Source organism: Myotis myotis, unplaced genomic scaffold (assembly GCF_014108235.1).
Source record: "Myotis myotis isolate mMyoMyo1 unplaced genomic scaffold, mMyoMyo1.p scaffold_m19_p_18, whole genome shotgun sequence".
Lineage (NCBI taxonomy): Eukaryota > Metazoa > Chordata > Mammalia > Chiroptera > Vespertilionidae > Myotis > Myotis myotis.
Window position 1 is genome coordinate 32,679,851 of NW_023416322.1, and position 26,395 is coordinate 32,706,245.

Sequence of the window (26,395 nt, forward strand, 5' to 3'; positions counted from 1 at the left end):
TGTGGGCACTCACACCAGGAGGCAGTCTGGCCATGACAAGAAAACAAGGTGTTCTTCATGCTTGCTCTTCTTTTCCTTGTGATTCCCTTCCTACAAACTGCTGTCTTGTTTCTACTACGAGGCTGGGCAGAGGCTAGCAAAAAAATACGTCAAGCGAAAGGCCGGTATTAGCTGATAAGCTGCATTCAGTATTATCAGTAGCCATTAAGTTACATTTCTGAGAACTGGGGGAAAGAAAATCCTTTGCTAGGTGATTCAGGAATCCATTTTTAAGAAATAGATTAGCGGTAAGACCTAAGACTGCCTCCCTTTCTCCGTAACGACCTTCCCCTGCCCACAGCCAAAATTTCCCACAGACTGGTTCTCACAAGGAATGAGACCTAGATCGTTGGAAACCGATCCAAATGGTGCAACATGAACACATTCCCATCATCTCAAAGCCGCGTCAGTGCAGAAGTGCTGCGATGGTTTACTGGTCAGAATGGGAGGCCTAGTTAGACATCAGCCAACCCCGGGATGATGTGATCAACCTGAACATTCTAACACGGGAGTCGGCAAATGTTTTCTGTAAAGAACCAGATAGTAAATACTGTAGGATTGTGGACCATGGAGACCCCTGTCCCAGCTACTCAACCTGCCCACTGTAGTCCAAAAGCAGCCCCAGACACTGTGTATGGGTCTGCGTTCCAATACAATTTTATCTGCAAAAAGACGCAGGCTGGGTTTGGTGGTTTGCTGACCCCTGTCCTACCAGAAACTCTATTTTACAAATCGACTTGCACTGGTGAACACAGCCTCCATAGAGTGGCCTGACACACAATGGTGACAAATAAAGAATAAAGAATGTCACAGTGAAAGACTGACATGGATTTAATGACACATATTCCATACCGGCTGCTTGAACGCCAGAATGCTGTCCAGGGAGCCATCATTAAATAAAACAACCGGGGAAAATAAGGCAGTTCTCACATACACAAGCACACACACAAAACCAGTTACTTTTAGGGTCATTAAATTATTCACTATTTGAACAATCAGCTGTAAAGTAACATCACAGTGAAGGGAGGGGCGCACAAACTTCAGAAGCTCAGTTCCGATGGTCTGTGAACACAGGTTCTTCATTTGCACTTTTCACATATGGACAGCCACACGGCTCAAGGGGTTCACCAGTCATCTCCTTCCAACTCGGAGCTCCCGATGGCAGCAAGCCATTTCACCTGTTTAATCTGCACCGGATTCTGCTCAGCAAAGCGCAGCCTGCACTGGACCATACTCCCAGGAAGCAAATGATACACTTGCCTCCAGCTTCCGTAATGAGCTGGTAGACGGAGTCTTCCGATGAACATTTGTAAGGGTGAACCACAGGTAACAGGGTTTGCTTGAGAAACATTATTATTTTAAAAGTAAATCCAAGAAACCAACCCCTGAACGCATTTCATTTCACTCAATGCAGATTATGTTCCCTGAAGAATTGTAAGAAAAATGGAATCACATTTGCGATGCACCGTCAGAGTGGGTGCTGATGGTCTGCTCGCGGAGGGGACCCGGGAGCAGTAGCTGTCTCTTCTTAGCCACGGGAACAGAAAGAACAAGGGAGGTCAATGAACCCCAAAGATTCCCACTGCCTCTAAATTACATTAACTTCCACCTCCTCTTCCCCTTGCAGCCTTTCTCAAAAGCTGCCAACAGGTAACGTAATTGACGCGGACCCGACTGTGCAAATGGCAGCAAAAGGCCAAGTAACCCATGAAGTGGAGAGTCAACCCATGAAGAAGCAAACGTTCGATGCGATTTCATAGGCACAGACTTGAGAGAACCTAAAACAGCCGGGAGAGGTAGATGTGCATGGAAAAAGGAACAAGATTACCTACAAATGGGCCATATTATTTTCAGGTGAGTCTCATACACTTCATAGACTATACAATTCAGAATAAATAATGACACTTGCTTTAAGAAAATTTTAAAAGAACAATCCGTGTCTTCCAAAACTATATTTTGAAAATCTAGTTGCATTTGTGAATAACAATCCCCTGATTAAGAGGGCAAGATCGACAAGCATCACACAAGCCCAGAGTTCTCAGGATTCTTTTAAAAAGGTGTTTTTATAATGACACGAACATGCTTCCCTACAGCCCCCCCAAGGAGGGTCTTTGCTAGAACACAACAAATCAAGTATCAATGACCGGCATCCCCAGAAAATGTGCTGAATTGTAAAAACAACCTTGTGGTTGTCTTCCCTTCACGTGTATCCAACAGTCTGTGAAGATGTTTCCGTGAAAAGTACGGGTACCCATCACCAGTGAGAAAACAAGGCTGCTTCCCACCACTCTGACTTCTAGAGGCTAACCCAGGGGAGGGGCTCAGCCCAGGGAACTGAAATCTACACCAGAGTCATCTAACCACAGCCCCCCAGGACACGTAGCATGCCGAGGCCACCCTACGGATGCGACAAAGACCAGCTTTGTCGGTGAGGACATCTGTGGCCCTTCCAGACTAGCCTTCAGTGTCCCGTCACGCATACGCATGTTCAGTGTCCTTGTTTCGTTATATAAATCACAACGGTAAGTCTTCCTAGCAGCTGAGAGCACAAAAGGTCAGACCACAGCTGTCCACACTGTCACAGCCTCTCCTCAGAGCAGCCTTCGGCACTCTTGTGCCCAGGCCCTCCCCAAGACATGGGGCCATAACACTGATCCACCTCACAGAGATCTGAGGAGCAACTGACAATCATTAAAAAGCATAAAGCACTTTACAAATATAAAAGTGCTAGTTTGGCATTTGTAGAACCACCAGGAAACATTCACTGCTTGTGCTACTTGGCAGTTTTGCATTTACACCTCTCCCTGCTTGTGCCCTCCTTGTATAAAGCCTGGGGCTTTCTACTGTGCCTTCGTGTAAAAAAAAAAAAAAGTTTCTACTCAGACCAGAGCCCAGGTCAACAGGAGTGAAGGTGGGGGTTCCATGAGCTCCCCCATCACTACAGGGGAGGGGGTACAAAGCAAATGCAAATGAGACAAAGGAGCCTTGCACCCCAACATGTGAATTTTGCAAAGCTCTTGAGCGGGCTGACTTTTGTAAGCTGGTCACGGGGCCACTGTGATGGTCTGAGGTTCACTTGAAATAAGCACCCAGCTGACCCGGGAAAGGGAAAGGCGCCCAGAGCTGGGACGGTTCCATGTCCCTGCAGGCAGAAGGTCACGAGTGAGACCTGAAAGAAACACGGAGCCAGGCGCACACCTGGCCCTGGGGGCAGGGCCTGCTCACCACAGACCACCTTGGCCCAGCAGGAAACCCGGACGTTTCAAAGGAAACAGCAAAGAACCAGATTCCCTAGATCTGAAAACCAGTTATGAGTGCATGTCTGAGTTTCACCTTTGAAGTGAGGGTGTGCAGCTTTTCTGCCCAGCTTCCCCTGGATGCCCCGAAACAGCGGCTAACTGTGGCTCAGAGACAGGAGAGCGTCCGGTATATCCTCCCGCAGGATGGCAGGGTTCCTCTGCTTTTCCTGGGACTCGAGCTGAGGTGGGGGGCGGGGGGCAGGGCAAACCGTGGCTTCACACCTGGTACAACCAGGATAGAATTATTCACACCCACCTTTTCTTGTACCCCATGACTCTCACTCCAACCACACGCTCTCCTGATTCCCACAGAACATCGCAGCCCAACCTACTCTTGGCCTGCCACCCTGTTCCTCCCCCACCCGAACCCCACTTCCTCAGGGTCCTCAAAGTGCCCGCTTAGCTCCTAGACTAGTGTTGGAGGGAGTCAGCAGGCCCAATCACATCTCCAAAACATTCCTTCGTTGTCCCCAAAACGTCGTAGCACCGAAAAAACACCTCTTAACGCTCCCTAACACCAAAAGCGCCCCCGTCACTCTCAGATTGTCCCTCCCGCCCTTCCCATGCCTTTCTGCAGGGCCTGCCCCCGGGATACTTACACCCCGCCAGGCCAGCTCCCGCGAGCGCGGCCCCCTGCGCCCGGCCCTAGCACAGGTGCAGCTTCTGGTGCTGCGCCAGGTGCGTCTTGTAGCGGAAGCCCTTGCCGCAGCCCGCGCACTTGTGCGGCTTGTTGCCCGTGTGGATGCGGCGGTGGCGGATGAGGTGCGAGCTCTGGATGAAGCTCTTGCCGCACTCGATGCACGTGTAGGGCTTCTCGCCCGTGTGCGTGCGCTGGTGCTGCGTGAGCGTGGAGAAGTCGCTGAAGCGCTTCTCGCACTGGCCGCAGCGGAAGGGCTTCTCGCCCGTGTGCACGCGCAGGTGGTTGACCAGGTGCGAGTTGCGGCCGAAGCCCTTGCCGCACTCGCGGCACACGTAGGGCCGCTCGCCCGAGTGCGTGCGCTTGTGCGTGAAGAGGTGCGAGCTGACGCTGAAGGTCTCGCCGCACTCGGAGCACATGTAGGGCTTCTCGCCCGTGTGCACGCGCTGGTGCTTCACCAGGTCCGAGCGCCAGCTGAAGCGCTTGCCGCACTCGCCGCAGCCGTGCGGCTTCTCGCCCGTGTGGATGCGCTGGTGGTTGGCCAGGTGCGAGCGGCGCACGAAGCCCTTGCCGCACTCGCCGCACGAGAAGGGCCGCAGCGCCGCCGGCCCCGCGCCGCTGGCCGCCGCGTGCGCGCGCCGGTGGCTCAGCAGGTGCGAGCTGAGGCTGAAGGCCTCCCCGCACTCGGGGCACGGGTAGGGCTTCTCGCCCGTGTGCAGCCGCCGGTGCTTGAGCAGGTCGGCGCGCCAGCTGAAGCTCTTGCCGCAGTCCGCGCACAGGTTGGGCCGCTCGCCCGTGTGCAGGCGCAGGTGGTTGGTCAGGTAGGTGTTGCGGCTGAAGCCCTTGCCGCACTCCCCGCAGCGGAAGGGCTTCTCGCGCGGCGGCCGGGCCAAGGCGGGCCCCGGCCCGAAGCCCCCCGCCACGCCCACCACCGCGCCGCACTCCCCCGCCAGGCCGAAGGGCTCCAGGCGGGCCGCGGCCGCCGCCTCCGCCAGGCGGTGGATGCGCTGGTGCTGCAGGAAGGCGGCGCCCGGGCTGAAGCTCTCCCCGCAGTCGGGGCAGATGGTGGGCGCGTCCATGATGCTGGCCATCAGGCTGTCCAGCTCCCCGAGGTCCACGGCCATGGGGTGGTGGAGCCGGCGGAAGCGGCGGGGGGCCGGCTTGTCGCCCGCGTGCCGACTCCCCAGGGAGAGGTGCCGCCGCCAGGGAAGCACCGGTGGGGGCGGCGGCTCCTCCTCTTCCCGGGGGCTCCGGGATGTGCCGCGGGACTCGGACAGTCCCGGGAACACGGCCACCGCAGCGACTCCAGACTGGCCATCCTCTTCCTCCCGCAGAACTTCTTCCTCACTCAGCAGCCCCTCTGCAAACAGAAAAGGGGACAGTGGAGGCGGGCGATTATTACCTGGAGCTCAAAGAGTAAACCCAGAGGAAGCCAAGGTCAAGGAAAGTGTAGGCCAAGGAGTAATTAATTCCCTCCCCGGGGGTATTCACAAACTCACTCTCCAAGATCCCCAAGCTCCTACCTGGTGCCTCCTGGGGAGGGAAGGCCTAGAGGCGAGAGTGCTCCGAAAGAAACCCAGGGAAAGCTCACTCCCGTGCCCCCAGCTCACCAGCTCTTGGCAGCTGTCTCTGAGCCCAGGCCCCACCCACTGTCCCTGAGGCTCCATCCGAAGGCCACATGGACAGTCGGCTTGAGGTGGTCAAGTCTGGGCCAGGTGGGACGCTGTGGGAGCTCAGAAGGGATCTGCTCACTGTAAGAGAAAGCCATGCGTTCCAAGGCCCTAACCGCACAAGGCAACGCCACTCCTGCCAACCACAAGAAAAAGCCACCTGCACTGATTTTTTTTAAAATGTTTTTATTGATTTCAGAGAGGATGGGAGAGGGAGAGATAGGAACATCTATGAAGAAGAAATCATTCATCGCCTGCCTCCTGCACGCCCCCTACTGGCGATCTGGCTGGCAATCCAGGCATGTGCCCTGACTGGCAATTGAAAGGTGACCTCCTGGTTCCTGGGTCCACACTCAAACACTGAGCCCCTCAGTGGGGCTGGACTGACTTTTAAAATGGGGATTGTTCATTCTGGAACAGCTCATGGTGGAACAGTGTACCAAACACACCCCAACACCAGGGCTTTACTATGTAAGGGGAGAGGAAGGTGTAAGGGGAAAGGGGAGGTGAGCACCGGGCCCTGAGCTGCTGAGCCCAGCCTAGAGGCCGACCCAGCGCACACACCTGTCTGTCTCTGGCTGCTGATGCCCAAGCAGAGGGCCCTCCAGACAGTCCCTGGGTATGAAAGAGCATGTGCGTGTGTGCACTGCTGGGCCTGGGATGCGTTACATGGGAAAGCCTGTCATCTCACAGCCCTGGCCATGGGTGTCACAGCTCATTTCTGTCCCGGAGGCATGCACAGAGCAGGATAAAGTAAGGGAGGCCCGAGGGCAGAACTGAATACGGGTGGAGTCTGTTTCCAGCTCAGGAAAAGCAAGGCGATGAGCAGAGGCCTTGGCACTCAGAATCAGCCACATGCACCTGGGCACGTCCCTTACCGCTGAGCCGAGTTATCTACAACCAACACGATGACAATAGCCGTAAACATCTGAATACGCTGTGCAGCGCTGCGCTTAGTGAGCCTTTGTGTGTGGCAGCTCATCTAACTCTCCCAACAACCCGGTGACGGAGGTTCTCATACTCCCTGTGTTCCCTCTTGTGTTGTTGCAGGTGTTGACCTCGATCCGTGCTCTGTATACTGTGAAGTGCGGTGCCAGCGACTCCCTCCTCACCCGTCTACCAGCACAGCCACCTCCCACTGGACTGGAGAAAGGGATGTTCTTCTTCACAAGAATGCTGCCCCTGGCGACAACTTGGGAGGAGCCAGAAATACATGTGAGCCCCAACTTCCATGGAAATTCCCGCTTTCTCCTCACCTGTGCAGATGTCAGACACCAGTTCCCGCTCCTCCCGTGGGTCCGAGCCCATCTCCTGCTCCGGGTGGCCGCCTCTCTTGTCTGCGTCCTGTGCGTTGGAACCCATTTCTCTCTCGTCTGGGTCCCCTTCCCTGTCCTCGGAGTTCTCAAAATCAGAGCCCATTCCTGTATCTTCTGAGTCCGGGCCTTCACACACACCGTGTTTGTCTTCTTGTTCCATCCGGGAGGAGCCGGACAAGGGAGGTGACCGGGAATCCCTGCTCCAGACAAAACACACAGATAAAGGTCATGTCAGCCTGGCCCTGTTCCCTCAGCCTGTCCAGTGACACAGTCCAACAAAACGTACAGAGTTCCAAGCCTCGATGGCAAATCTCCGCTCCACCTCACGTTTGAAGGTAAACAGACCCGGGCGCAAAGGAGGCTGGTCTGGGTGCCAGGGTTACAGTGGCAACTCCTCCGCAGGCCATAGGCCAACTCTCGCTGGACCACAACTTGATCTGTTTCCGTCTGTGAAGTGGATGGGCCTGCTAGCATAGCCTTGTCGCTCTCACCGTGGGTAAGGGTGACAATGGTGCCCCCATCTTATAGCTGAGAAAACGATGCTCAAAAAGACCCACCAGCCTAAGGCTAACATGTAAGCCGTAAAGTGGGGTTCAAATCCCTTTGCTGCCTCAAGTTCCATGCATTCCTTACTCTTATTAAAGCTTGCCCTCCTCTAAATATATACAATTTGTACTTATCAACTGTACCTCAATATGGCTGGGGGGGGGGGGGGCGGGGAGGATGGAGACTTGCCCTCTGCCAGCCCACAGCAATCTTGTGAGGGTTTTAGCTGATGATGAGTGGGCCTCCAAGGAGCCAGAGGAAAAGGACATTCGAGACATAAGAATAGCCCTAGCCAGTTTGGCTCAGTGGATAGAGCTTTGGCCTACAGACTGAAGGGTCCCAGGTTCCATTCTGGTCAAGGGCACCTACCTCGGTTGCAGACTGGATCCCCAGCCCTGGTCGGGGCCCGTGTGGGAGGCAACCAATTGATGTGTCTCTCTCACATCGATGTTTCCCTCTCTCTGTCCCTCCTCCTCCCTTCCACTCTCTCTAAAAATCAACGGGGCTTTTTGCCGCCTCTCCATCAGAGAGGATGGCGCCCACCTGGCCCCAGCTTAAAATCTATTTTCGAGTCTTGGTCTTTCTTTAATTTCTTAATCCCCAGCTCCTCCACTCAGCAAATGGACTGTTTCCTTTTCCATGCGGGACATGGAAAAGAGAGAAACAGCCCCCCACATTTGGCGCCCCCCAACAGGGACTGAGTACGGAGGCAAAAGAAGAAAGCGAGGGGGTCACTCCCAGAAGCGTGTGCACACAGATTTAAAGGAATAAGAAGAACAGCTTCCAGGCCATGTGGATTCCTGCAACAACAGATCCCAACTGACCAGATTGCTCCAGCCACAAAGACAGGAGAGACAGTTCAGAGATGGAGATGGTGAAGACGCCTTGTCATGATAGCAGTCAGCACCTGTGCATTGCTGCAGGTTGCCCAGGACCAAGAGCAAGGAAGAAGGAGCAATGCAGCCAATTCGGGTGCCAGAGCGTTACATCCGTCACCACAATGGACTCAGACATTCACTCAAAAGGACTAAGTACTGCCCTAATGACAGCAAAAGGGAAGAAAAAGAAAACTGAAAGATGCAAGGGACTGTTGTGCCAATATGAAGTCATCTGAAGAAGTTAACGACTGAAGTGCAACAGATTGTGGAAAAGCAAGAAGTTGAAGCTACTTCTTCAACATTGTTCCTGCTCATGCTAGCATCTGTTAGCTGCCAGTCTTCTGCAAAGTCTTGCGCAGCCAAGTCCAAGGACTCTGAGTAAATATACACCAGCAGCAAAAGAGACTTTTTTTCATTTAGTAGCAAGAATGTTAATATGTCCATAGTTCTGATTTCTCATATTGTTGTTTTGCATTGGCATTGTTTTGTTATTATTTAATAGCCAGTTTTGTTCTTAACGTTCAAATTTTGAAAATGATAACATGTATGTAGTTTAGTATTTGCATTGTTTGCAATTGTTTTAATTCTAGAGCCCTACTATTAATGTTTAAAATTTTACTTTTATTATAGTAGCTTAAAAAACAAAAATGGGGGAGATGTAGAGGGCCGCCAGGGAAGCACCTAGGCATTTTCTTATAATTATTGTCAGCTGAACTCAGAGCTTAGGCAGAGCCACGCCCTGGGAACATGCTTCCCCAATAAGGCTGGACATGTTAATCAGGCAGGAGCGGAACTAGATAGGTAAATCTAGGGCTTTAAAATAAACCTGCTGTGTGGCTCAGCCGCTTTTTGCCGCCTCTCCATCAGAGAGGATGGCGCCCACCTGGCCCCAGCTTAAAATCTAAAAAAAAAAAAAAAAAAAAAAAATCAACGGGAAAATATCCTCTAGTGAGGATTGACAAAAAAAGAAGAAGAAGAAGAAGAAGAACAACAACAACAACAACAACAGAAGCATTGGTATACTCACTTCTGACCTAAGACCATGTCTGCAGCAGCAGCACCAACCTGATTTTGTGGGTCTGTGTGTGTGGGGGGGGGGGGGGGGGGAGGGGTAGGGGGAGAGATGCAGGGACCCTCCATGTTAGAAGCCCTCCCTGTAGCCTTATTACATAGTTTGCCTTATTGTATGTGTACTTTATTGCAGAGAGCCCCTAGCAGAGCATGCCCCCGGCGTAACTGGCAGCCCCTCCACAGAACAGGCCAACAAGGGAACTGGAGAGAGAAAATGACCTCAGCTTCCCAAACCTTTGGAGCCCTCAGGTTTGCATTTCAAATTTAAAGGGCCCCCTGCCAAGGCTGAGCCGTGGAGCCAAAAATAATTTGCTTCTGCCATCCATCACGCCTCCAGCTTAGCTCATGGCAGCAAAGCAGTTTGTAGGTCAAGGATCCTGGACCTAGACTTTTTTAAAAAGATATTTTTATTGATTTCAGAGAGGAAGGGAGAGATAGAAACATCAATGAGAGAGAATCATTGATCGGCTGCCTCCTGCATGGCCCCTCTGGGGATCGAGCCCACAACCCAGGCATGTGCCCTTGACCGGAATCAGACCCGGGACCCTTCAGTCCACAGGCCGATGCTCTATCCCAGCGGTTCTCAACCTGTGGGTCGCGACCCCTTTGGGGGTCGAACGACTCTTTCACAGGGGTTGCCTAAGACCATCGGAAAACACATATATAATATCAGATATTTACATGACGATTCATAACAGTAGCAAAATTACAGTTATGAAGCGGCAATGAAAATAATTTTATGGTTGGGGGTCACCACAGCATGAGGAACTGTATTAAAGGGTCGCAGCATTAGGAAGGTTGAGAACCACTGTTCTATCCACTGAGCCAAACCAGCTAGGGCCTGGACCTAGACTTTTAAACTGTCCAGCTCTCTCTGCCTCGGCAGCCCCCAAAACAGAACTCCCCAGAACATGGCTAAGCAGGTGCCCCATCTTTTCTTCCCTCCACTGAGCACTTCCCCGAGGCAGCCCTGGGACTACCGAGACTCAAAGTGGGAAGCAGGAGCCATTCTGGCTGGTCCAGCCTCGCTCCAGAGCCCAAGGCAAGTCAAGGAACCTCTCATGGTTCCAGTGTCTTCCTCAGCGCCAGGGGATAATGCTCCTTAACCTTTCTCACAGGCAGGGTGTCAGAGGGAAACATTACAAAGCACCTTGGAAAATACTGTGGAGAGGAGCTGATGCTCTGAGTTTTACAACTGCGGAATAAACATGTGATGTCTCTCTTGCAATACACACATTCTGGCTCTTTTTTAAGTCCTGATGCCATTCCATCACACCTCAAGGACACACCGGCCGACTTATCGCCCTGAAGAGGGTGTTACTAGTATATCCCTTCTCACAGATGCCCTATTCCCTACATTAGAGTGAAAAAGCAAGGCCTTCTCTTAAATGTCACAGGCAAATGGCCTGCCATGATGGCCGTCAACAGCGCCCTGGAAGGCAGCCAGCTCCTCCGGCTCCTCAGAGGCCCACTCGCTCCGTTTAAAACGCCAGGGTTCAAACACCCAGGATTAGGCTGCCGAAAATCCCATTAAAGTCATAAACCTTTTAAGAGGTCTGTCCCACCAAGGGCTCTTACCGCTGAACCTCTGCTACCCATCACGCTCATGCCCCCTGGAGCAATACGCAGCCACATCCGTTGAGTATGCATACACAACACACCCCATGGTGAGGGGTGGATTTCAAACATGTTTTAAGACCTGCTGGCTTGTTAGTGGCTAAGAGCAGCGGGGGGAAATTTTAGGGAGACCTAGTCAATGGTTTCTGCCCATCTAAGACCGGCAAGCCGAGTTTTACATCAGTAAAGGAATCAAATAAGCGTGTCCCCTGCGCTCATGCAACTGAAATGGCAGGATGTGGTGCCCAGAATGGCAGTGACCGCAGCTCTGTGGGGCCCAGGGGTCCACCCTGGGAACCAGGGAAGCTTACGGTTCACTTCGAAGCCTGTTGGAGGACAGAGCACCGTCTTAGGAAGCACCTCGGATACAGCAAAATCAGAACAAGAGTTTTTGGGGGTTTTTTAATCCTCACCCAAGGACATGTGTTTTCTTAATTGATTTGAGAGAGAAAAAATCACATCCATGTGAGAGAAAAATGCCAATTGGTGGCCTCCTGTACACACCCCAACCAGGGGTCGAACCCGCAACCTAGGTTTGTGCCCTGACTGGGAATCGAACCCGCAACCTTTTTCTGTATGGGACAACGCTCCAGCCAACTGAGCCACCCAGCCAGGGCAGAACAAGAGGAGTTTCTGGTTTATGATTCCTTGGGAACCAAGAGAGAATTCACACCAGAGACACTAAATAAAGAAGCATGGTTTTCCTGAATTTAAAGAGGGAGTGGGGGGAGAGGAAGAGTGTAACCCCCGACTTAAGGCTGGCATGTTCAGATTCTGCCTCACTCAGAATCCAGGAGACCTGAGCTCCCAAAGGGGGGATGTCATGGCTTCCTTCACACCCGGGGAGGCAAGACTGGGTGCGCTTTGAAAGAGGGGGAAGTCCCTGTCACCAGAGACACCATTCACTGTACAACATCGACTCCAATTTATTTTAAAATGCATTGCATTAGTGCAAAACTGGAAACCTGTGTGCCCACACGCAGACTCGGTTCCACTCACGCCGTTACGCCATCGGGTTCTAGGCAGCTATCAAGCAACAAAAAGGCTACTTGGAGGTAAGGAAAGGCAGCCTCCATATATTATTAGATGAAAACTGGTTGGTTTAAAAATAGTCCCGTTGTGTTTATTAGGACATGCACAGTAGCCTAGGTATTCACGTGTTTACACAGGTTTAGGGAGGGTTCTTAAAATGCTACACACCTCTTGGTCACCCCAAGGAGCTTCGTATCATTTCCTCTTAACGACACCCCCAAAGAAGCAGGGCATTAGTCTCCATTTCAGAGGTGAGGAACGCGGCGCAGAAGTTAAGGGCTACCTCAAGGTCACGCAATCTTCAGTGGCAGAGGGGTGCACAGCCCTGCCTGCGGTCCAGATCCAGGGCCCACATTCTTCCCCAGAAGCCGGAGTGCGGTTCAGGACAACTTTTTCTTTTTGTAAACCCTGTCTGTTCGACACTAAAGATGTACTTTTATCAGCAAAAACACCAACTTTGCTTTTAACTTGACAAAACACATGAAAGGAAAATCTACGATTATTCTAGAAGCAACGAAAAGGAAGACAAGGACGAGTTGTGATTAGCTCTATCTGGAAGACAGTCCTCAGAAACGTTACCGAGACACTGTGTCAGTCAACAGATAGCTAAGCACGTTTTGTTCCAACTCCCTTCCCATTCATTCTCAAAATAAAAGCTAGCAGCATGTTTTCTTAAGCAAGGCCAGGGTTGGAGAACGAGTGGCTGCCCTCTGCTCCGCCAGCTACTTTACCTTGTGCGAGTTTCTTAGCCTTGCAGACCCTCAGATTCTGCATCCATAGCCAGTATGCTGCCACCTACCATCTCAGATTGTTGGGAAAGCAGCTGGCACAGAGTAGGGACACAATAACTGGTAGTTATGAAACTTAAGCCAACCTCTTTTTTAAAAAAAAATATCTTTTTTATTTATTTCAGAGAGGAAGGGAGAGGGAGAGAGAGAGATAGTCTTTGTTTTACTATGGTTGCAAATATCAAAACATTTCTCTATGTGACACGGCACCAGAGTTAAGTTAGGGTTTTTCAGAATGCTGGCACGCCGAGCTCAAAAGGTTCGCCATCACTGCTTCAGGGCCTTGTAGACAAACTCAGCCCCATTTGAAAGACTAATCAGATCAGTGTGAAGATAGTGCTACACAGCGGAAGTACATATGACAAGGGGGGATGGAAAGGAGGGAGGAGGGAGGGAAGGAATGAGGTGGGGGAAGGGCAAGTGGAGCCAGAACGGGAGTGTAACCTGAGTCCCCGCACATTCTCCCAGTGGCCACACCGACAAACCCGGGCCTTTCCAACAGCAGGAGCCCCAGCACTTTATAGATTCGACCTCATTTCCTACGGAGGGTGGGGCAGACAGGCACACAGCTCACCCCACCTTCCTAAAAGGGCTGGCTGGCATTCGGGGTGGGGGGGGTGGGGGGGCTCAGGGCCCCACACAGTCAGGCCAGCTCCCTCCCGGATGGTGGTGGGGAGGGCGGTGCTCACAGGCCTTGGGCTCTGCTGTGAGCGCTCACCCACTGGAACCACCAGGGCAGCTGACACAGCACCTGAGCGGGCCCTCATCTGCCTCCATTAATTCCGTGAGGGTCACACAGCCTGCTTCGCAGGCGAAGGAAACCGCAGCTCAGCAAGCTGAGTTCCAGGTGACATAGTTCCCAGAGAGCCAGGCCTCCCACCAGCGTTCCGGGCCCCGAGCCATCGCATTCCCCACTCGGCTGGCTCCTGGGACATCAGAGGCAGCAAGCGAGGGCAGGTCACAGGACAGAGGACAGGAGCAGGCGACCCACCTGGCAGCCCCTGCCCGCAGAGCAGTGAGAGGAGGGAGCCAGGGCCTGAGCCAAGCCCTCCCCGCCCCCCCCCCCCCCCCGCACCCGACCTCCCCACACGGGGGAGCCATGTGCCAAGGCCATGGCCAGGTGGCCTGGAGCCAGGCCTGCGGCGGGGCTGTCATGTCAGGGGAAGGAAGCGGTCAGGCGGCTGGCCAGGAGCGGCTCCCTCTCCGCCTCCTCAGCCGCAGCTCCTTTCCTGTCCCCCGTCGTGCGGGTCCCTGCCTCACCTCCCCGCCTCCCAGCCACAGCCCAGGCCGCCCTGCTCACTTCCCACGCCCCCTGCGCACCATGCTCTCCCAAGGGAGGGTCTCATGGCTGAGGCCAGGCCCACCGTCCCACTGGGTAGAAGGATGGAGGACAATTCCAGTCTGCAGTTCCAAAGGCTGGACTCCTGACCAGAACTGGGGGCAAACCAGGGATTCCAGGGGGTTAATCATTTGTCAGTCTCGGCACCAAATGGGTAAACAGTCAGCTAGCCTCTGGGGGATATGGCCATCAGGGGCCTGCCTCCTCCCTCTGGTCACTAAGAACCCTAAGCAGTTGAGCATCGACCTATGAACCAGGAGGTCACAGTTCGATTCCCAGTCAGGGCTCAGGGGACATGCAGGAGGCAGGCGATCCATGATTCTCTCTCATCACTGATGTTTCTATTTCTCTCTCTCCCTCCCTCTCCCTTCCTCTCTGAAATCAATAAAAACATTTTTTTTTTAAAAGAACCCTAAAGGCAAAGTGATCCGCCTCACCTATTTGTAGGGGATGTCCCCGGGAACAAGGAGAAGGTGACTTTCCCAGTCCCACCCGAGACTGTCCAACCCAACATGCCAGCCTCTGCAATGGCAGGCGGCTGCGGGAGGTGAACAGAGAATGCTGAGAGGTGACCGCAGCTAAGCCGTAACCACTCTCCAGACAGGAGAAGCGAAAACGATGCGGTTCCTCCTGTGGGTGCTGCCTTTGCCTGGGGAGGGACGCCCAAGCTGAATCGAGAGAGGCTCACAACCCAGACGACTGAGAAATCAACCTCCAACCCCATGGCCAGAGCTTGTCCGAGACGCCTTCCAATCTCCACGGTCAAGAATAGCACAGTGTCCTTGGGGTCAGGCATTTCCTGTCTGTTGGTGGGACTGGGGCCCCTCAGTTTGGCCAGAGGGCCTCAGCTTGTCACCGCTGCCACGCCTTCCCCACACCCTCCTCCTGCACAAAGTGAGGGTGATCGCAATGCAGAGACAGATTCTAAGAACCGTGGAAGTTAGGCCCCCACTGCCCTCAGATGAGAAGGCACAAAATCCAAAGGTTTTTTCATGCAGGCGTTTACGCGCCCATGTTTCACACTTAACTGATTAGAATATTCTACCTGATGCACAGAGAATCCTTCGGTTCATGATGCCCACCCCCTACCAGGCTTTGGCATCACAGCACCAGCACCACCTGCATACACCCTCAGCTTCTTCCCTTCCCTAGCACCTGCGCAGGCCTCGGAAGAATTACCTTTAGATACCCCCTCTCGGCATGTTCAAATGGTCAATGTTTGTATTTCATGGAACCAAAGACTTGATATCTCTTATTTCAAACTCCTTCTTTAGACAGGAAATGGAGGCTCAAAAAGGGAAAGCGACCAGGCCAGAGACTGAAAGGTCGGGTGCTAGAAGAGTTATGGCCAGAATCTCTTTTTCTGGTGGCCTCTCCAGTGATCTTTCCATTTCTTTAATATAAAACACCACTTCTAAAACAGCCAGCCAGATCAACCTGGGGCATATATTTGTTTGAGTTTACACACACACACACACACACACACACACACACACACACACACACTCTATTTGTTCAGGGTTCTCCAGAGAAACAAAAGCAATGAGATGCTTATATAGAAAGTAAGTTACTATAAGAAATTGGCTCGTGTGATTAAGGATACTGGCAAGTCCAAAATCTGCGGGGTGGCCCAGCAGGCTGGAGACTCAGAGCTGATGCCACAGTTTCAGTCCGAAGGCCTGCTGGGGAAGTCCTCTTTGCTCAGCGGAATCAGTCTTTTGATTCTATTCAGGCCTTCAACTGATGGGGCGAGGACCACCCACAATTATGGAGGGCAACTTGCTTTACTCAAAGTCCCTAAAAATTCTGCCACAGAAACACTCGGCATAATGTTGGACCAAATATCTGTGTACCTACGGGCCAAGCCAAATTGATGCATAAAATTAGGCAGCCACACACACACTGCCGCTAAAAAATACAGTCTGTGATCATCCCATCATATGTCAAAATGTACTTATAAAACACCTTCTTTTTTATAAAAGCTTTTATCAGATGGTTGAGTGAGGTCTCTGTAGAGGGCAAGCTGGAAAGAATCCACATTCATCTTCATTAAAGATCTACAGAGACACGTGTGTGCACAGGCACGCACCTCCACAGCAGAAAGGAATGCAACTTAATCAGCTGTTTCCCTTAAGGACAAAAGAGAAAACAGGCTTAGAATGCACAGGGGGTGCATGTGGGGTATGGGCGTTGTTAACAAGCAGCTTTGCTCCGGGAGGATTGATGCTGGAATCTCGTTAAGGTGACCAGATGGGGCCGGCCAGGTGACCTCAGGAAGTCGTTTCCAACCCAGATGATTCTGTGATCACATTTCCACCGGAATGAACAGTCCTCAAGAGAGGGTTCATCACTGCACGTAGGGACCGAGGAGTGCTGGGACCAGAGGGTTGGAGGCGCGCATTCAGCCGCCTGCAGACTCGATAGGAAACGCTGCTCTTCTCATTCTCCGCCCAAAATAACTGTGTGGTGTTGTGGATGAGGAATGGCTGGCGTGTTCCTGCCCAGTCCACTCCAGCCGTGGGTAAGTGACACCTCTGCATACTATCTGCCAAGGTGTCTTCCAACCGAGAGAAAGCAGCAATAAAAATGTAGAGATGTCACCTGATACTTCCACTTTCCTGCCTGATTAAAATTTAAACGCCATTGCTAGATTGTTTTTAGCATAAAGTGAAACATTTACAGACCCTGAAAAACACCTTTCAAATAAAATACTTGTGCTACCCTTATGTCCTTAAAAATAACATTATCAGCAAAACCCAGATCGCAGGAAACTAGAAGAGACACATGATCCAGTTTCTTCGGTGACAATGACAAAAATGGCAAGAAAGAAAAAGAAAGGAGGAAAACCTATTGTGTCAAAAAAAAATTGAGATGTTTCAACTATCCTCAGTGTATAGACCTTATTTGAATCCCAGTTCAAATGAACTACCTACTGAAGTAAATGACAAGGCGCTTGGGGAATTGTGAATACTGATGCTTGATATTAAGGAATTGCTCATTTTTTAAAGGGGTTGGTATTGGGGTTAAGTTTACAAAGAGTTCTTAAACTTTCAGAGATACATAATGAAATATTTACAGGTGAGATGGTATTTCTGGAATTTGCTTCATTTGAAATGATCTCTAGGATTCCAGGACAAAGGGGAATGGGCAGGGATGCAGATGGAACAAGCAGGGTGGTGGCATATGTGGTTTTAGTATACTACACTATCTACTTTTATATTTGCTAGAAAACTTACTAATAAAAACATTTCAATGGAAAACATAACAAATCATTTTTTTCTGAAATTTAAGGTTGATTATATTCATTTAAATTCTGAGCCGACCATAATAAAATGTCAGTGACTCCCATAAAAGGATCAGCCTGCTTTTACTAATTATGCCAAATCCAAAGTAAGTATAATGCTTAATACTGAATCTAGAGCCCATGGGAATTGGGGGAGAGCCAGCAGGGTAAAGGGACTTAAGAAACTTCAGTTTTGCCCTGACCGGTTTGGCTCAGTGGATAGACCGTTGGCCTGCGGACTGAAGGGTTCCGGGTTCGATTCCAGTCAAGGGCATGTACCTTGGTTGCAGGCACATCTCCATTAGGGGGTGTACAGGAGGCAGCTGATCGATGCTTATCTCTCATCGATGTTTCTAACTCTCTCTCCCTCTCCCTTCCTCTCTGTAAAAAACCAATAAAATATATTTTTTTAAAAAAAGAAACTTCAGTTTGATGCTTTTGAGTCTTTTTTAAACTGATTTTTATGAGATAGAGGAATAGCTGTTATATCCAAAATAAAATCAGAATCCTGTTTCCACTTTCATCTCCTTTTATGTTTCCAAAGAACACAAAGAAGGATGCGGCCATAGCCAGTGTCGCTTGTTTATTTCCACCCTTAGTTCAGCAACTCTACTCAAGACCAAGGGGAACCAGAACCATGTGGCTCAGCTGGTTGTGTTATCTCATGCACCAAGAGGTCTCCGGCTTGATCCCCAGTGGCGGGGGCGGGGGGAGGGGGGGGCGTGCAGGAGGCAGCCGATCCATGTTTCTCTCTCATCAATGTTTCTATCTCTCTGTCCCTCTCCCATACTCTCTCTGAAATCAACAAAAACATATTTTCGTAAAAAAAAAAAAAAAAAAAAAGACCTGGATGGAGGTCCTGGTCCTGACAACTCTGGGAGAGGGATGTTTTATCCCCAGGAAAGTGAAACTGACAAAATGATGTGAGGGTCCAACAGAGGACACTCACAACCCAGAATGATCTTCTAAGGCCGCGGTTCTCAACCTGTGGGTCGCGACCTTCGGAAAACACATATAGCACATCAGATTATTTACATGACGATTCATAACAGTAGCAAAATTACAGTTATGAAGTAGCAACGAAAATAATTTTATGGTTGGGGGTCACCACAACATGAGGAACTGTATTAACGGGTCGTGGCATTAGGAAGGTTGAGAACCACTGTAAGGGGATGAAAAATGTAAGGGTGTGTGTCAATGAAAAGAAAATATACCCATGATTTATGAACATGTGATCCCTAGGAGACGAACCCTGGCAGGACAGCTACTTTCCCAACCCAAACGGAGCCCTTTTAAATTTAGCCAGTGTCCTTCTCAGAAGAACTCCGAGGACGCCATCCAAATGGACTCACACCACACGACAAAGAGATCAGCTGAAAGAGATCCTATTCCCACCTCGTGCTGGAAACCACCAGCTCGCAGATACTTTCGGCCTCAGCCAAGGGTGTGTATGGTCAGTCTGTGATGCACAGAACCAGTCACAGCTCCCATCCAGGAAGTGACCCATCTCTCTCAAGAAGGAGGTGGTGGCATCCAGGCTCATTGGCAGCTCGGCCACCGTAATTCCCAAGTCAGAGACAGGCTGTCTGTGTTCCTTACCTCCCTTTTACCTCCATCCAGTTCCTAGCATTTCCTGGAGAGAGCAACAGTCCGACACCCGCTTGTGAAGGGAACAGTGGCATTTTCCTTAGGCCTGGGTCCTCAGCCTAAGAGCCTTCAGAGTCCACCAACTCCCAGAAACCTTGTGAATGTGTCTGTAGAAACTTTTTCCTGATGAGAAGGTGCCAGTTTTCCCTTGGCCTCGGAAAGGATGTGGGGCACAAAAACAAGACAAAAGCCCTGTTCTAAACCATGACTGCAGACGACTCGCGAAACGTTCCTGATCATAGCCTTTCAGAATCTTCCAGAGTGGGTTGGGAGAGGGGAATAAGAGCAATGTCATCACTGTATGCCAGGAATCTTCTGGTGGAGAAGGGAGATAGGACTGTGAGCCCCAAATCAGGCAGGAGAACAAAAATATCAGTACATTTCACACAGGGGATGATGGAGCAGGATGGTGGAGCAGGATGAAAGAATCTGTAAATGCAACCTGCCTGACCCCCTAGTCTGCCGATCTAGGCTAGCGCCCTGTTTTACGGATGAGTCAGGCAACAGAGACAGACAGGTGAAGAGGAGGCAGGAGGCTAAATCACTGTCTCAACTTTCATCCCAATTACTTTTCTCCTCAACCCAACAGAGCCTACTGCGACTGGCTCAAACACTCACCCTGGTGATGGGACCCTCCCAGCAGCATTGGTTCACCTGCTTCCTAGTCACCTGTGTTACGTGGCAGGTGCACTAGGAGGGAGTTACGTCGCTCTTCAAGCCTCTAACACACCCCCTCTTGGGGATGTGGCTAATTTAAACAAGTTTGACCCCGGGTTTATAGCTCCCATCAGCTGCTTACTTGGGCAGTGAGTCAACGCACATTAATCAAGCCCTAACCTACCCAGGACACACAACACTTTGCTAGTTAATCCTTCTCTTCTCAAAGGGAAAAAAAATTTTTTTAATCTGGCCGAACTCACCAACTCATTCCTAACAAATCCTCTAAGTGTTAGCAAAGTCACCCTGCCTGCACATAACAGCATGCAAATGCCCACAGGAAGAGGGGGGTTCTGGGAGTGACACAAAACCGCATTCTCAGGAGCCCAGCTCACACTTCATGGCGAGTAAGGAGGTGCACACTCATCCAACACGGCCCGTTCCCACACACAGGTTGTCGGATTTGCCCTCTTTTCCCTTGCGTCTTTCTCCTCCTGCCTTGATTGCTATGTATTCTCGGTGTGGGAGGTGGTGCAAAAATGGGCCAGGTGGCAGGCTAACTATAATTCTGCTGAAGAGACTGTATCTTCAGAGACAGAGAGAATTTCACATGTTGTTGCTGTTGAACATTTCTTGAAAGGATCCCTCATTTTACAGATAAGGAAAATGAGGACCAGAGAAGTGCCTTCTGTGAATTCACAAAGGTAGGGAGTGAGTGGCCAGATTGGGACTACTGTTCGGGTTATCTGATCCTTTCAAGTTCAGCCTCTCGTGCACCAGACTCTTCCAACGAGCTGCCGTATTTATGAGTTGACTGCTCTGGCCTACCCATAGCATTGCACCCATGCTACCTTCTTCCGATTTTTCTTGTTCTCTCCCAGACTCCTGCTCATTTTTTTCTATTGTAATTTTAATTACTTTCCCTCTAAAAAAATGTAGAAAATGTTCTTCAAGCTCAATTTCCTGTGATCCTCCAAAACAGTCTCTCTTTAAAAGGTTTTGGATTATCTGTTTGTCATAGAGAAAACAGACATTTTGTGGGCTAGGGAAAAAAGGAAAAAGTCATTTGAATTAGCATTGACTTAATGGAGTGTTATGATAAATATTTAATAATTCCAACTCCTTGGTACAGCATTTGAAAGAAAAGTCAGAGAGAGAGAGAGAGAGAGAGAGAGAGAGAGGCAAAGCGAGAGGGGATGTGGGGTGGAGAAGAAAGCCTATAAAACATCAACTTGAACAATTAGTTATGGTTATGCCATTTTAAAAGAACCTTTAAAGACTTTTTTTTTCAATCCAACTATGAAACTCTCATTAAGAATGGAGACCCTTTCTTCTGCAGTATCATTTTTTAAATGCTTAAAACCAATGATCAAACTATATTACATTTCCTTCTGCAGTGCCTTTTTTTAATTTTGCCAAACAAGTCCTACAGGCTGTTGGGGAAAGGGGTCCTCGGCTAAATGCTACCATCGTTGCCACACACATCAGTGTCCCGTGAACCGTGGGCATCCCAGGTGCGAGCCATCTCAGCGGATGCCATTAATTGTTAACGTTCAGTGAGTCGGACTCACATCAATATCAGCTATGATTTTCTATCTTCCAAGTCTGGTGGTCTCTTCCTTGACCTCACCAACAGCACCGAGTGCTTGGCATACGTACAGGGAATCGGTGAATGACTGCGGAAAGCCGATTGAGATGCTCCTCCTGGGAATTTTCTCCTTCCTTTGCGTCCAGGGCACGGCTCTGTCCTAGTAATTATCGTATTTCACTCACCACCCTGTCTCCTCTTCTTAACTTCTAAAACAAGTGAGCCTTCAAAGTTCTTGTTTCCCTTTTCTTCTCCCTCTCCCTCCCCTTCAGCCATGTGGCCCCTTCCCCTGGCTTTAATACTCCGCTCCTCTGTCCAGAGATGTCACAAATTTGAACCTCTCGCCCCAACCCCTCCCCTGCCCTCTAGGTCCACGTCTAATGATGCACCCATCCCTGCACCTGAGGAACTTACAGACCCTCCCCACCCTAACGTGCTGCCCTGCACCTCACCTGGGGCTCAGGGCAGAGGCAGCTGAAGAGTTGAGTCATCAACATACCTGGTTTCAAATAGAAGTCTGCCACTTACACACCATATGCCCCCAAAACAGTTCTTTCTCCTCTTTGAGTCTTAGTTTCCTCATCCATACAATGGGGAAAACGAGGTACCTTGAAAATTGTTGTCAAGACTAAATGAGCTTCTATTTGTAATGTATCTGTCCCTGGTCACATTGGAAACCACTGGTTCTGTTCCCAAATCTTTGTTACGAACCATCTCCTCCAGGCAGTGCCCACTTCTGCTAAGGCTCAGAACCCTGGAATCAACTTTGACCCCTCCTCACCCCTTTCAAGCAAGTCAGCTGCCACTTCTTTCCTCTTTTTTTTTGCCTTGGCCACCATCACTGCAGAGACGCTCTCACCATTGCGGCTCCCACATGTCACTCACTGCAGGCTCCATCGCAGAGCACAGTCGCCCCTCCATTGATGCTCCTGCTCAGAAACCGCTGGTTGACTTCGTCTCCAGTGAAGCACACACTCCACGTCCTCAACTGTGCAGCCCAAGGCTCTCTTACCTCTTGTCCCTGACCTCTGTCTGCTAACTCCGGCCAAAAAGGGGTGCCCTGCACCCCCAGATGCAGCACCCTGTGTGTTCCTCTCTTGCCATTCTGTTCTCCTCCAGAAACAGCAGGAAGAAGTCTCTCCTCAACCTTAGTGGTTACAGCCAGAGCCAGACCCCGACATGGTCTTGTCATCTTAAGAGAGTTGCTCAACCTCTTTGAGCCTTGGTTTTTCCACCTGTAAAATGATGCAAACAACTGTGTCTACTTTATACAATTATTGTGGGGTTTTTATGTTGCTGTTTTCTTTTTTATCCTCACCTGAGAATATTTTTTCCATTGATTTTTAGAGAGAAAGGAAGGAAGGAGAGGGAGAAAGTGGGGGGGGGGGGGGGGAGAGAGAGAGAGAGACATCAATTGGTTGCCTCACAAACGAGCCCCAACTGGAGCCAGGGATAGAACCTGCAACCCAGGTCCATGTCCTTGACCAGAATGGAACTGGCGACTATTGGGTGCATGGGCCCACTCTAACCGCTGGGCACACCGGCCAGGCTATAAGATTATTGTCAAGCTCTGAAAGAACTATTATTATGTCTCTCTGTATGACTTTCAGGTACTAGTCCTTATCTTATTCTGCCTAATATCGGTTTCTAAAATATAACCATAGTTATAAGAACGTGCACCTTACTGTTTGCTCTCTCTCCCCCTCTAGCACCTCCCACGAGTAAGCTCTCACTGGGAACATATTGTTTCCTTCCCTGTGGTGGCTCCCCCACACAGCGAGCCCTCAAATATTCCTTGAAATGAGGTGTAATGATGTCTCTCCCTCAGTCTCAAAAAATAAGAACCAGGCCAGGACATCTAGCGATCTGGCCAAGATCACATCAGGTAAGGCAGCGCCATGGAAACAACCTGGCTCTCCGAACTAGATCCAATCGCCTGTCGGCACCAGGAGCCCAGCGCGCTTAATTATGCTGCTGAACAGACAGGCATGATAGAAAGTGGTGATTAGCTTCAAAAGTTCCACAGAACCTTCTTGAAAAAGAATCCTGTGTCCCCTGGCCAAGTGTCAGCCAAGGGACACCCGACGCACACAGCCCTGTGGGCGTCCGAGTCCTGTGCGGGTCCCCCTCCACTGCAGCCTCAACACTGGGGCACAGAGCTGTGCTGTGCTCTGGGTGCGAAGTGCTGCTACACTCTCCTGGTCCCCACACAACAACCGCTTCTCCCCCACCCCTGGGGGCAAGACAGGACCAGAACTAACAGAAATTAAATAGTGAATGAGAAAGACCAACACTCAACCTCTACAAAGGAATGAGACTAAAGAAGGGGTTGCTTGGGGGGGAGGGGGAGCACCGCGCAGGGAGGAGGAAGGTACATTAGGGAGCACAATCAAAAATCCCAGTCGGGGAGAGCAACTAAGATGGCGGCATAGGTAAACACCGGGAAATTATCGCCTCACACAACAATTGAAAATTACCGCAAAGGACTGAGCAAACATCATCCAGAACAACAGGAAGGCTGGCTGAGTGTAAATTCCACAACTAGAAGGAAAGAAAAGCACGCTGAGAGCCAGAGGCGCTGCGGAGGTGAAGTGCAGAGGTACGGCAGCGCGCGCGCGTGAGGAAAGGGGGTGGCGCCTGAGGACGCGGCTGTCTTTTTGAATCACAAACTCCCGACGGCTCTGAACTCCGGGTCCGGGAAGTCTCTGGGGACCCAGGTCTCATACGGGGAGAAGCTGGTCTGTCCGGCAGCGGGCGAACGTGAGGGCGGCTTTCCCTCAGAGGTGCTTGCAGCCGTTACCGGGACACTGAGACGCGCGACTCCGGGCGGAGAATCGGCCATGGCCGCTTTCTCCGCCCTCTGACTCCCTGAGACCCCGCCCCACCCAGGCTGCGGCAGAGGCTTTTGCATGTGAATGTACCTAACTGCAGCCGAACCAGGCAGACCTGGAACTTCCAAGAGAAGGCCCAAGGCCCCGCAGCGGCTTGCATTGCTTCACAACTGAGCCTCTTCGTGGCTCCTGCTGTGTGGCCTCAGGCAGAGGCTGAATTAGCACCTCCCTAGATCCAGGAGCCACTGTACCCAGTGGTCAGAGGGGGTCCATCCAGACTGCAACTCCTCAGATCCATAAGGGACGCACTCAGGGAGCAGACTCAGTGAGCACCAAAGCCCCACTGAAGCAAGTCTTGCCCCAGAAGGGTGTCTTCAGCACAGAAGTTCTCCCACTTTAGACACAGCTGATTCTCACAGCCAATTGGCCTGGAGGTCAATTCCTCCCAGTGATTCTACAACAACCAAGGCACCAAGAGTGCACCAAGAGTGTCCACCCCAGGTAACTGGGGAGGCTGAGCTACTGGGCCCTACAGGACACCTGGCGCACAGGGCCACTCTATCAACACAGGGAAGCTGCCAAAATGCGGAGACAAAGAAACAGGTCACAAATGGCAGAAATGGAGGAAAGCAAACGATTGGATATAGAGTTTAAGGCCACGGTTATAAGGTTTTTCAAGAATTTTATGGAAACCGCCGATAAATTTAATGAATCCCTCAATAAGTATAGGGAGACCATGGAGGACATGAAAAAGGACCAACTAGAAATTAAGCATACACTGACTGAAATAAAGAATAATTTACAGAGATCCAGCAGCAGAAAAGAGGATCCCAAGAATCAAGTCAAAGATTTGAAATACAAAGAAACAAAAAATACCCAACCGAAAAAGAAAAAAGAAAAGAGATTCCAAAAATATGAAGATAGTGTAAGGAACCTCTGGGACAACTTCAAGCGTACCAACATCAGAATTATAGGGGTACCAGAAGGAGAGAGAGGGCAAGATATTGAAAACCTTTTTGAAGAAATAATGACAGAAAACTTCCCCTACCTGGTGAAAGAAATGGACTTACAAGTCCAGGAAGCGCAGAGAACCCCAAACAAAAGGAATCCAAGGAGGACCACACCAAGACACATCATAATTAAAATGCCAAGAGCAAAAGATAAAGAGAGAATCTTAAAAGCAGCAAGAGAAAGACAGTCAGTTACCTACAAGGGAGTACCCATACGACTGTCAGCTGATTTCTCAACAGAAACCATGCAGGCCAGAAGAGACTGGCAAGAAATATTCAAAGTGATGAATAGCAAGAACCTGCAACCAAGATTACTTTATCCAGCAAAGCTATCATTCAGAATAGAAGGTCAGATAAAGAGCTTCACGGATAAGAAAAAGCTAAAGGAGTTCATCACCACCAAACCAGCATTATATGAAATGCTGAAAGGTATTCTTTAAGAAGAGGAAGAAGAAAAAGGAACTCTTACCATTTGCCACAGCATGGATGGAACTTGAGAGCGGATAAATACCACAGGATCTCACTCATTTGTGGAATATAATGAACAACATAAGCTGATGAACAAGGACTGATCCAGAGACAGAGAGGCATTGATTGGACTGTCGGGACTTGGAGGGAAGGTAGGGGAGGGTGGGGGTAAGGGGGAAAGATCAACCAAAGGACTTATATGCAAGCATATAGGCCTAACCAATGGACATGGGCAACGGGGGGGTGAGGGCATGAGCGGGGGTGGGGGGGGTGGGGGGTAGAGGGTAACGTGGGGACAAGGACACATATGTAATATCTTAATCAATAAAAAATATATTAAAAAAAAAAAAATCCCCAGTCGGCGTGGTGTGGCTCAGTGGCTGAGCATCAGCCTATGAACCAGGAGGTCATGGTCTGATTCCCAGTCAGTGCACATGCCCAGGTTGCAAGCTTGATCCTCATCAGTACGGGGCAAGCAGGGGGTAACCAATTGATGATTCTCTCTCCCACTTCCTCTCTCTAAAATCAGTAATAAATAAAAAATATGCATCACTTTCAAAGCCATCTTCTACTACCAGAAATCACTGTCAATGCCTGAAAGGGGAATAAGTGATTCTTTGGAATTGACAAAGGTTCTGGGAGGGGGGGTGGTAGGGGGGGTGTTGAGGGTGGAAAAGGG

At 50.5% G+C, this 26,395-nt stretch overlaps 1 protein-coding gene across 2 annotated transcripts in view; it reads right to left on the minus strand.

Annotated features, from left to right (window-relative positions):
- Positions 1–846: 846 nt before the first annotated feature.
- ZNF697 (zinc finger protein 697) overlaps positions 847–26,395 on the minus strand; it is a 31,336-nt gene continuing 5,787 nt past the window's right edge. Inside the window, exons 1-3 of one of the 2 annotated variants that reach the window (XM_036344067.1) lie at positions 7,248–7,444; positions 6,902–7,158; positions 847–5,335 (exon numbers count right to left, since the gene is read on the minus strand). In XM_036344067.1, coding sequence (XP_036199960.1) covers positions 3,984–5,335; positions 6,902–7,158; positions 7,248–7,435 — 1,797 coding nt within the window. In that variant the 5' untranslated portion in view covers positions 7,436–7,444 and the 3' untranslated portion in view covers positions 847–3,983. Of the gene's footprint in view, positions 5,336–6,901; positions 7,159–7,247; positions 7,445–26,395 lie in introns of those variants that run through there. The other variant, XM_036344068.1, reaches the window with a different exon arrangement.